The sequence below is a fragment of the Monodon monoceros genome, unplaced genomic scaffold (genome assembly GCF_005190385.1).
Source record: "Monodon monoceros isolate NGI ecotype Baffin Bay Population unplaced genomic scaffold, NGI_Narwhal_1 Super_Scaffold_11, whole genome shotgun sequence".
NCBI classification, from domain to species: Eukaryota; Metazoa; Chordata; class Mammalia; order Artiodactyla; family Monodontidae; genus Monodon; species Monodon monoceros.
The window spans coordinates 103,737,533-103,749,838 of record NW_021703767.1 but is presented as its reverse complement, the minus strand read 5'-3'; the positions used below and the strand labels follow the sequence as shown (position 1 = coordinate 103,749,838).

At 35.3% G+C, this 12,306-nt stretch overlaps 2 protein-coding genes across 2 annotated transcripts in view; one reads left to right on the top strand and one right to left on the bottom strand.

Moving 5' to 3' along the window:
• The window catches only part of IFT80 (intraflagellar transport 80), a 143,782-nt gene that overhangs the window by 121,932 nt on the left and 9,544 nt on the right, over positions 1-12,306 (bottom strand). The window lies entirely within an intron of this gene.
• The window catches only part of SMC4 (structural maintenance of chromosomes 4), a 34,541-nt gene that overhangs the window by 14,230 nt on the left and 8,005 nt on the right, over positions 1-12,306 (top strand). Inside the window, exons 10-17 of the mRNA XM_029214205.1 lie at positions 1,333-1,497; positions 3,023-3,256; positions 5,061-5,246; positions 6,208-6,369; positions 8,534-8,759; positions 8,846-8,925; positions 9,772-9,924; positions 11,279-11,405. Of these exons, the coding sequence (XP_029070038.1) occupies positions 1,333-1,497; positions 3,023-3,256; positions 5,061-5,246; positions 6,208-6,369; positions 8,534-8,759; positions 8,846-8,925; positions 9,772-9,924; positions 11,279-11,405 (1,333 nt within the window). The remainder of the gene's footprint in view (positions 1-1,332; positions 1,498-3,022; positions 3,257-5,060; positions 5,247-6,207; positions 6,370-8,533; positions 8,760-8,845; positions 8,926-9,771; positions 9,925-11,278; positions 11,406-12,306) is intronic.

Sequence of the window (12,306 nt, the reverse complement as noted above, 5' to 3'; positions counted from 1 at the left end):
TACAGCAAGTGGTTGATTAGCTAGACTGAGGTTTCAAAAAAAGAAAGATGAGGTTTAGACCAGAATGCCTAACTTGCTAGGAGCCAGACTAATAAATCAATTAATTTGGGGTGTTTCAAACTATATTCATAGTTTAATCAGATATTAATAGATGAGACACATAAAGCCTCTCCCCTCAAAAAAGTTTTGTACCGGGCTTCCCTGGTGGCGCAGTGGTTGAGAATCCGCCTGCCAGTGCAGGGGACACGGGTTCGAGCCCTGGTCCAGGAAGATCCCACATGCCGTGGAACAACTAAGCCCGTGTGCCATAGCTACTGAGCCTGTGCTCTAGAGCCCGTGAGCCACAACTACTGAGCCCACGTGCTGCAACTACTGAAGCCCACGCGCCTAGAGCCCGTGCTTTGCAACAAGAGAAGCCACTGCAATGAGAAGCCCGCGCACCACAACAAAGAGTAGCCCCCCGATCGCCACAACTAGAGAAAGCCCACGTGCAGCAACGAAGACCCAACGCAGCCAAAAATAAAATAAATTTATTTAAAAAAAAAAGTTTTGTACCATATAATTACATGGTAATTATAAGACAGGCTCTGCTTCAACTTGTAAGCATTTTCTGAATGCATTTGTTCACAAAATGCTTTATGCTCAGTACAGTAACACATCTATGTGAATCAGTGTTTGAGGGACACCATTTTGGGAAATGTTTAATTTCTCTGGTAATAGATAATCAGAATAAACAAAATAACATGGATTTGATAGAAACCCCTGAATTGGGCAGATTAAGCCAAATGTAACTGTAGTAGAGATAATTAGCCTTTAGGAATCAACTGTGGAAAAGTGATAACTACTGGAAGGTATTAATGGAATAAAATACTAGTCCTATGTGGTGACTCTGGAAGGGTAAAGTTAGGAAAGATCTTAAGATTTGAGGGAAACTAGGGGTGTATGGGTAATTTGTGGTAAGTTGTAATGTACTTTGAAGGGTACTTTAGGGAATTCCATGTACTCAGACCATATTCACAGGTGAAGAAGGATAATTACAGCCTAAAGTTGGAGCAGAAGGAAGATCTACTGCTCAGCGAGGAAGAGTTGTCCTCCATAAGGAATCAGGAATTCGTAGAATTAGTTTTACCATTAGACTGAGAGAACATAGAAATTGCAGCAGACGATTAAGGAAGTACTTGCTAGAACTAGCTGCTTTAAACTTAATTACAGTGAAAACCGCAAAGATCTGGAAGATCCTGAGAAATGCTTTTAGATAAGCCAAATATTGATGGTGTTGGATAGCCTAAAGGTACATGCTTCTAGTAACTTTAATTTGTTTTATAATCTTAGGTTGAAGAATTTAAAAGTATACCTGCCAAGAGTGAGAATATCATAACTGAGACAACAACTAGAAATAATGCCCTTGAGAAAGAAAAAGAAAAAGAAGAAAAAAAATTAAAGGACGTTATGGATAGCCTTAAACAGGAAACACAAGGGCTTCAGAAAGAAAAAGAAGTAAGATTTCTTTATCAGTTGGCATATATTTTGGTGGCTTTTTTTTGGTTAATCTTGAAGATTGTTTTTATAGTAATATTAAAAAATGAACTGTTAGAAGAAAAAGTTTGGACTTTTAATATCTACCATTCCTAAAGATGGTTAGCCTAGACTCTTTCCCTTTTTTGTTGTTTGCTTTCTTGTTATAAAAAAAAGTTAACGAGAACTTATAGTGGTAGAAGAAAATACTCATCAAATACTTTGTTTTATGTGCAGTTCTTCGTTACACATTGACTTAATCATCAAATTTTCTTTTTCATCTTCTCTTAAATTATTTTCTTGGTAATGTATTCGTTACTACCTATAAATGCTTGGGACCACACTAACCATAGATGACATCTCCTTTCTTTGCTTCTGTAGCTCTTCTGTAATAGTTTTAACCATGGCTCATGTGTCAGTTCTTGGCCCAAATCCTAGGTCAGTCCCTTATTACCTCTGAACTCAGGTTATGTCTCCAAGTTATCTTCCTCAAAATGAGGAAGAAAATATTACCCATCTTGTGAATCTTTGTGAAAATAAAACGTGTGTTTACTTACATAAAGTGCCTAGAAAGTAAGGAATTAATAAATATTAGCTACTACATTATGTTAGCACTTCCCTAAAGCAAGAGTGTGAGATTGTCTCATTGATATGTCTTGTCTCCCCAGCAAGAGTATTAAGTACAGAGTTTAGCTATCTTTGTTTATATTCACCACAGCCTTTTAGACAACACTGAGCATGTTAAATAGATATTTAATAGATGACAGTAATTGAGTTGAATTGACTTAACGTTACTTAAGTCAGTTACATAAGACCTTTGTTAATTATACCTCCATGAAGTGTTTTGGAGTTTCTTTACGGACTAAATTGATTCTGTTTTGAAATATGGGCATGTTCTAATATCATACTATATTACTGGGCCAATGCTTTGTATGTGAAATAAAAGGGTTAGGCTTTTGTAAGGGCTTTTCTTATTCCATTATTCTAATAAGTAGGTCCTTTCTACACAGTCAACTACAGTAGTCCAAAATTTCTACTCACTCATCAAATTATGACTTGTGTTGGGGATTACCTCACCTTACCTCAAAACTTAAAAAGATTTCCAACATAAATATACTTGAGGAAACTTTCTGCTGAGTAGTCCTTACACCTTACCATTTTAGGTAAGGTAATGTGAAAAGACCATGGAATCTAGATTTCAGATCCACATTTTTGTTCTCTTTCAACCACTCCTTCTTTGTCATTTTAATCTCTAAATTGAGATATTAGATATTAGTATGATATCTACCTTGTTAAGCTCTTGTGAAATCAGTTGGGAAAAGACTGTATACCATGAACATTCACAACTAGGCAAAAACTGTTAGTCCATTCCACTTGTGAGATTTATTTCTGTATATTGTGCTTGTAGAATCTATTAAGTTAAATTCAAAATGTATGGTTTCCATTTCAGTTTAGGTTTGAAAACACGTATATTTCGGATTTAATGGGGTCTATCATATTTTAACAGAGTCGAGAGAAAGAACTTATGGATTTCAGCAAATCAGTAAATGAAGCACGTTCAAAGATGGATGTAGCCCAGTCAGAACTTGATATCTATCTCAGTCGTCATAATACCGCAGTGTCTCAATTAAGTAAGGCCAATGAAGCTCTAATGGCAGCTTCTGAGACTCTCAAAGAAAGGAAAGCTGCAATTGGAGATATACAGGCAAAACTCCCTCAAATTGAACATGAACTAAAGGAGGTAAATCTTCTTCTGTATTTCATGTGAACATTGTTTATGAACCCTAGTTTTATTTATTTTTATATTTACATATATTTTTTTAAATCTCAACACTTTTTTTTTTCTTTTTGGCTGCGCTGAGTCTTTGTTGCTGCGCACAGGCCTTCTCTAGTTGCTGCGAGTGGGGGCTCCTCTACGTTGCGGTGCACGGGCTTCTCATTGCAGTGGCTTCTCTTGTTGCGGAGCACAGACTCTAGGTGTGTGGGCTTCAGTAGTTGTGGTGCACGGGCTTAGTTGCTCCGTGGCATGTGGGATCTTCCCTGACCAGGGCTCGAACCCGTGTCCCCTGCATTAGCAGGCGGATTCTTAACCACTGCGCCACCAGGGAAGTCCTGATCTCAACATCTTAAGTGACTGGTACATAGATATTTTTGTTGTTATTGTTTAGTGTAATCTTTCCGAAAAGAATGGGGTTAATATTTCAGTATTCTATCTGATACGAATCGAGACTATCAAGAAGCTGCGTTCTCCCTTCAAGTGTCAAACAGCAAATAATATCACTGCCGCCACCATTATTTCCCATTATAAAAATTTAAACAGAAGAAAGTTTTTTGTTTCCCTAAATCTAAGTGTAGACAACTTCGGCAATGGTAAAGAAAAATCACAAATAAGTGTAAGTGTGTGTGTGAACAGATATGCAAGTCAACTATCTTAGTGTATTTTTTTCTGTTTTTGAATTTATGAATGTAGTTTTCTTTGTTGGGACTGCAAGTTGTTAAACTAATCAAGACATCTGGCTTATTAGCTCATCCACTTCCTCTGCTATCCTTGAGTGAATTAGACATCTAAGGAATTTCATAACTTTAATCTCAAAAGCATCATTAGGCAAGATGGCAATAGAAAATGCTGCTTGGAGAGAAATTACACTGAAAATGAAGTCTTTTTCATTTTAGTAAATGCACACCGCTTGGTCATCAGAGAACTTAATGGCCGTATAGAATTTAAATGTAAACTTAAGTTATATTCAGTGACTACTTCTATCTTCCTCATGATTCAGTTTATTTTTGGATAAATTACATCTGTAACTTGAGCTTTTATCAATACTTTAAACCAGTATGACTGGTAATAGAGGTAATAATTTAAAGCCAGGAAGTGAAGGAGAATGTCAGAAAAATGGCTGCACTAACTTGGAGATTGAGAAACTGAGAATTAGGCTTTTTGTGTGCATGTGTGTGGTTCCTCTTCTTGGCAGCCTGACATTTTTGTTTAGCAATAGTAGTGTTCACTCATCATGCTCTCCTTCATTTCAGAGCTATGCTTTTTTTGTTCTTTGTTTTCCTTTATTTAATTAGATATAATAATATATGCTATATAATACTATATAATAAATCTCCTTTTATTTAAAAAGCAAGGCACAGTGTAATCATAGCCCTGCCCGGTCACCCATAACTAGAGTCCTGTATTGAGGTCTGTTTTTGATTAGTGTAAGAATATAAGAATTAGGACACATTTATGCCTAACTGTGTGGTGCCAAATTAGGATTTCCACAACCCTAACTCCTCTAGCTCTAGCAGTCAGTGCACTGCTCCTAGGTCTATATTGTGTTTATATTCCTTATTATTGACCCAAATAATTTATGCCCCCTTTAAAACAGAAAACCCATCCATATTTTTCAAAATCAAACCAACGGTTGCAATGTGACAGCTTAGTCCTTGTTCAAGTGTTGATTATTGGCCTTTCCTTCTTTTTTTAGGTATTACAACTAATTCTATACTGTGATAGGGTGTAACCTTCTGGGATTCATTTTCTTTATTTTCACCTTTAGAAAGAAAAACAACTTCAAAAACTTACACAAGAAGAAATAAATTTCAAAAGTTTGGTTCGTGATCTTTTCCAAAAAGTTGAAGAAGCGAAGAGTTCCTTAGCAATGAATAGAAGTAGGGGGAAAGTCCTTGATGCAATAATTCAAGAAAAAAAATCTGGCAGAATTCCAGGAATATATGGAAGATTGGTAAAGTAAATTTATTTGTAAATGACTATACATTTTTCTCAGATGTTATAATTTTCTTACCTTGACTTAAAGAACTGTATATTAAGTGACTCTGTACATAAAATAACATTTACTTTTGTTTCTTTTAAAGGACATTCATTTTTAAACATTTTGCTCTTACACTCAGGCATGATAAAATTCTTTGTGGTATGTATTTGTTCATGTTACAGATAGTTTTGGGTTTTTTTTTTTTAATTTTGTATAATTATAGTCATTTTAAGAAAGTGATCCAACTCTAGTGATAAACTTAACAAACTCCTTTTTTCTTTTTTTAAAAAAATAAGAACTTGATAAATTATATTCTGGGTTTTATACCATTATACTAAAGGTTGTGGCTAGAGTTTAGGAAAATCAACAAGGGATGATGTCAAAACCCAAGGCTAGGGATAGTGGGTACCTGAAGCCTGAGCTCCTGAGCCTGAAGAAGGAAGGGAGCTGTGGCCAGCTAGAAGGTGGCTGGAAGGAAATGGGGATAGCTTATTTATTAATAGACTGAGAAGCAGATTTACATAATCTTAAATGGCCTTCAATAATTCAGAGTTTTATTATTCTATAAGTTATTTTGCTTATAATACTTTTAGGTTTCAAATCTTCACACTATACATTTTTATTTACATGCAGTGAAAACAGTTCTCTCATTTTGTGCTCATTAAAAATTCAAACTCTGTATATCCATAAGTTTTTTTTTTAAGGTAGATTAAAAATTCTAGTAGTGATTGCCTTTGCAGAAGAGAAAGGTTGAATGTGAGGAACACTTAAATTTTTCACTGTGTACCCTTTTTGTACTGTTTAAAGCCATACGTAGGTATAGTTCAGTTAAACACAACTTGAAAAATCTATATGAATTACTAATAAAATGATCCTGTGCCTAATTCCTTGCTGATTGTGCATTGATTTTTTCCCCCCTCTTCTCAATTATTAGGGGGACTTAGGAGCAATTGATGAAAAATATGATATTGCTATTTCATCCTGTTGTCATGCATTAGACTACATTGTTGTTGATTCTATCGATACGGCCCAAGAATGTGTAAACTTCCTTAAAAGACAAAATATTGGAGTTGCAACCTTTATAGGTTTGGATAAGGTGGGTATTCATAATCTACCTGTAATTTACTTTTTAAGTGCCAAGTGTTTTTTGATTTTGAATCCTGGCTTTTTTTTCATGGTTATTTAAGTGAACACCTGATAGGTTTTGAGGATTATATTAGGCTCTGGGGTTACATGGTTGTGAAAAAAAATCCTCTACTGCCTCCCCTAAAGGAATATACATTCCAATGTTACAGTGATTGGTAGTTTGCATTTCTAACTTCCATCGTCAATAACTACTTTAAAAAAAAAAAAAAAGAAAAACACTTACTGAGATACAATTCACAACCATAAAATTCATTATTTTAAAATACGTAGTTCAGCAGGTTTTAGTACATTCACATGGTCTGGATTGTTAGTCATGACCACTGTCTAATTCCACAATATTTTCATCACCCCAAAAGAGGAACCCCATACACATTAGGAGTCACTACCCCTGTTCTCCCACCCCTCCATCCCCCTGCAACCTTTAATCTACTTTTTGTCTCTAGATTTACATATTATGGACATTTTGTATAAATGAAATCATATAATATGTAGCCTTTTGTGTATGGCTTCTTTAACTTACTTTTCAAAGGTCATCCATGTTGAGACTTCCCTGGCGGTCCAGTGGTTAAGACTCCACACTTCCACTGTGGGGGGCGTGTTCAGTCCCTGGTCAGGGAACTAAGATCCTGCACGCCGCATGGTGTGGCAAAAAATAAATAAATAAATAAGTTCCCTCTCTTCTCTTTGCAGGGGGTGGGGCTAATACATGTGTATCAGCACTTCATTCCTTTTTACTGCCAAATGATATTCCATTATATGATGTAGCACAGTTTGTTTATTTATCAATTGATGGACATTTGGGTTGTTTCCATGTTTTGGGTATTATGGTTAATGCTGCCATGAACATTCCTGTACACAGGTTTTTGTACGACATCTTTTCATGTGCTTATTTATTGGCCATATGTTTATCTTTGGAGAAAAATCTGTTCACATTCTTTGCCCATTTGTTAATTGGTTTGTCTTACTGTTGAGTTGTAAGAATTCTTTATATATTCTGGATACAAGTCTCTTGTCAGGTATGTAATTTGCAAATGTTTTCTCCCATTCTGTGGGCTCTCTTTTCACATTCTTGATGATGTCCTCTGAAGCAAAAAATTTAGATAGAAGTCCAGTTTATTTTTAGTTCCTTGTATTTTGGGTGTCATATCTAAGAAACTACTGTGTAATCCAATGGCAGGGTGATTTACCTCTGTTTTCTAAGACTTTTACAGCTTTAGGTTCTAAATTTAGTTTTTTAATCCATATTAAGTTAATTTTATAATACAGTGTAAAGTAGGGGTCCAACTCTACTCTTTTGGATATCGGGTTGTTCCAGCACCATTTGTATTCTTTCCCTGTTGAATTTTCTTGGCACCCTTATCAAAAATCAACTGATCATAAATGTAAGGGTTTATTTCTGGACTCTTCATTTATCTGTGTCTGTCCTTACACTGATATCACACTGTCTTGATTACTGTAGCTTTGTAGTAAGCTTTAAAATCAGGAGTCCTTTCATTTTGTTCTTTAATATCAAGAGTGTCCTAGGGTTTTTGTTTTGTTTTTAGTATATTGTAAATGGAATTTTCTTAATCTCATTTTCAGATTATTCATTGCTAGTGTATAGAAATACAATTAATTTCTGCATATTGATCTTGTATTCTGCAACTTTGCTGAATTCATGTTAGTTCTAATAGTTTTTTAATGTATGGATTCCTTGGGATTTTAATACGTATAAGATCATGTCATCTGTGAATAGAGATAGTTTTACAATAACTTCTTTTTTAAAATAGCAGTAAAGTAGGGCTTCCCTGGTGGCGCAGTGGTTGAGAGTCCGCCTGCCGATGCAGGGGACACGGGTTCGTGCCCCGGTCCGGGAAGATCCCACATGCCGTGGAGCGGCTGGGCCCGTGAGCCATGGCCGCTGAGCCTGCGCGTCCGGAGCCTGTGCTCCGCAAAGGGAGAGGCCACAACAGTGAGAGGCCCGCGTACGGCAAAAAACAGTAAAGTAATACTCAATTATGTAGATACTCAGAACTTTGTATACATGTCCTTATGTTTAATACGTGTGTATTCTATAAATTATACCTAACAGAAATGATCTTTATATATATATTATTTTTCTTTTTTATGTTTAGATGGCAGTGTGGGCAAAGAAAATGACCAAAATTCAAACTCCTGAAAATACTCCTCGATTATTTGATTTAGTAAAAGTAAAAGATGAGGAAATTCGCCAAGCTTTTTACTTTGCCTTACGGGATACCTTAGTAGCTGACAACTTAGATCAAGCCACAAGAGTAGCATATCAGAAAGATAGAAGATGGAGAGTGGTAACATTACAGGGGCAAATCATAGAACAGTCAGGTAATGTTTTTTTTTCTCTGCCATTGAGTTTATTTAATCTTGTTGGGGGAGACCTCTAAGTCTGACTTCTCTCCTCTGTTCTCCAGGTACAATGACTGGTGGTGGAAGCAAAGTAATGAAAGGAAGGATGGGTTCATCAGTTGTTGTTGAAATCTCAGAAGAAGAGGTCAGCATGTACAAAATTATGGTCAAGACATTTTTGTTAAAGCAGCTTTACTGATAAGTAACATACTGTAAAATTCTGCTATTTTAAATGTACTGTAATCAGATTTTCAATTAACAGATTGAATTTTCTCTAAATGACTAGTATATAAGCTGTGGGATTTTATATGAAACTTGTTAAAGTTCTAAAAGTATGTTAATTTAAAAATATATGCTCGACATATATATCTTTCTCTGTTATGACATTTGGATCATATAATTTATTTAACCATTTACTTACTGTTTGACATTTAATTTGTTTCTTCACATAGTTACTGATGTATTATATAATTAGCTTTTCTATTTTGACATAATTCTTTAAGTTGTAAATATAGCAAAGACTTCTGATACATGTTTCCAAATTTTATATGTCCAGAAGTATAAGAGGAATGTCAAAATGCTCAGGAAATACTGCTCTGTTCCATTATCACCCTCGGAACACTATCCTTTTTTTTCCTTAAAAATATGTACTTAGATGTCCTGGATACCTAACTTTTTCTGAAGAGTTGTGGCTTGATTTTTTTTCATATTTTGAAATAGTTTATATTTTTCCACTTAAATATTTGTGTAGTATACCTTCATTGTAATAGTAGTTGACTATTCAACACTTAAAATTGTCTTTTCATCTGATTCTATGATGCAGAAATTAGTTGACCATCTCCTAAGCTTTAGGTTTTGGAATTGGACCTGGGTTGTTTGCTTTGTTTCTAGTCTTTAAGATCAGAAATTTGGGTTTTCTTCATTCATAAATTGCTGTTAATCTGAAATGACTCTTGGAATAAACTTATTTCACTGGTATTCTTCTTTATAGGTAAATAAAATGGAATCACAGTTGCAGAGAGACTCTCAAAAAGCAGTGCAAATTCAGGAACAGAAAGTACAACTGGAAGAAGCAGTAGTTAAGTTAAGGCATAGTGAACGAGAAATGAGGAATACACTAGAAAAGTTTACTGCAAGCATCCAGGTACTTTTTTAATCAATATTAGCTGAAACTATTGGAATTCAACAGCAATTTGGCAGAAGCATTTTGCTGTTTGCTTATAATTTTAAAATATAAGGGGGGAGGAGGAGGCTGGGTCTCTAGGTGTAAGGCGCATCTGTTGATTTTGTTTCCCCGAGTACTAATGGATAAACACCCTGTCACAGTGTTTGCTCCAGCCACAGCTATTTCTGGTTTCCATTTGTACTCCATAGAAATGTGTCTTCCCTTAGCAACTATGTGACCCTTTATTTCATTCTCTTCTCAAAGTGAAATGTTTTCTTAATTATGAAAAAGCAATACATGCCCAGTCTCTTTTAAAAAACAAAATCAGAAAACAGTTTTTAGGAAATACTCAAAAGATTATCACCTTAAATTTTTATGTATGTCTTCCAACTTTTAGTGTGTCTAGTTTGCATGTATGTGTTTATGTATATGGTAGATATTGATATACATATTAAATTTGCATATGAATTTTTAATGAGTCTTATTAACTTTTCTTCACTTATTAATTATGATTTTCTTTCCAAGCCAATGTACATTTATTTTGTGTGCAATTGTATTGGCATATTTTGTTCGTATCACGATTTGATAAATATTTTTCTGTGTTGACTATGTACACTGCTGTGTTTTAAATATCCTTCTTAGGCAGACCTTAATACACTCATCCAATTATTTCCTTAGGTTAGAGGTCTAAAACTATAATTATTACCCAGTATGTGTGTAGTGTTGTTTTTGGGTTTTTGGGGGGGGTTTTTTGTGGTACGCGGGCCTCTCACTGCTGTGGCCTCTCCCATTGTGGAACACAGGCTCCGGACGCGCAGGCTCAGCGGCCATGGCTCACGGGCCCCGCCGCTTTGCGGCATGTGGGATCTTCCCGGACCGGGGCACGACCCCGTGTCCCCTGCATCAGCAGGCGGACTCTCAACCACTGCACCACCAGGGAAGCCCTGTACAGTGTTTTAAGCGTTTGTTGCATAATGCCAAATTGTTCTCAAAAAGACGGTTCTAATTCATTTACTAATAGTAGCATATGCAAATAATTTTTCCAAGTCTTTGAACACTAGGTACTCTTCAGTTTGTTGTAAGTTTGCTAATCTGATGTAAATACTAAAAAATAGCATTTTAACTTATCTTCATAATGAGTGTATACATTTCATGCGTTTTGTTGGCCATTTTCGATTTTTATATTAATTGTTCGTGTTTTCTGCCCTTTCTTGTTTTTGTCTTTCTCTTAAAGATTTTAAGTACCTTTTTTTTTTTTAGAATGTTTAAAGCAAATGTTATTGTTAATAAGTTTAAAATACTAACAGCTTTGAATGTTAAAACATTTCTGTAGCGTTTATCAGAGCAAGAAGAATATTTGAATGTCCAAGTTAAGGAACTTGAAGCTAATGTACTTGCTACAGCCCCTGACCAAAAAAAGCAGAAATTGCTAGAAGAAAATGTTACTGCTTTCAAGACAGGTATGTTTAAGGATATAAACTTTTTTTTCCCCCTGTGTGGTCAAAAACAGGTTTGTAATATTTGGAGTGTTTAAGATAGCAGTTTGTAGAATAAAAAGTAGCAGATTTCATATATTATAGACAAGTGACCACTCTGTTTTATGATTTTTGTTTTTATTTCTCAGAAGGTTATAAAGTACTATTAAGTACTTCATTTGACAGATAAGAAAACTGAGGCACAGAATGGTTTATACAATTTGCCCAAGGTCGCATAGCATATGGTGGTGGTATAGGAATTCAGGAACAAGGCAGTCTGATTCTGATACCCATGCTTTTAATTTTATATTTTGTATACTTTGGCCCAGTCTTCCTAAGGACCCTTCAAGATAATAGTTATTTTATTTGTTTGAGAGCTTAGAGAAAACACATTTTTCCTTCCAGAACTTTTTCTTCTTGTATATAAACATATAAGTGTTCTTCCAAAAGCTTTCAGCAAGAAAGGGAATTAGTTCATAGGCTCATAGTCAGAATTGACTTTGACATTAAAATCCTCTGATCATGCACTTGAGCAGCCCTGCTTCTATTTCCATGTTGGCTTCAATTAAACATAGGTAGATGTGCATCTTATTGCACAAGGAGGTAATGGTGAGTTACACAGTATCTTAGGGACACCAACAAACACAGTGAGCCTTCATCATGTCCTCAAGAAAGACCCTTGTTACAGTCTGGTTCATGAGCAAAGGAAGGCAAATACTGATTGTTCATCTGAAAGAACTAGATGGACTGGAATTGGAGCAATTATCCAAATGTTCAAAAAATGAGGTCGAGTTTTCTTCCCAAAGAAAAAGAGGTAAAAAGATTGTAAGCAGATAGATGTCCACTGGGCATATTGAATATTAATATATAGCTGTATTAATTTTTG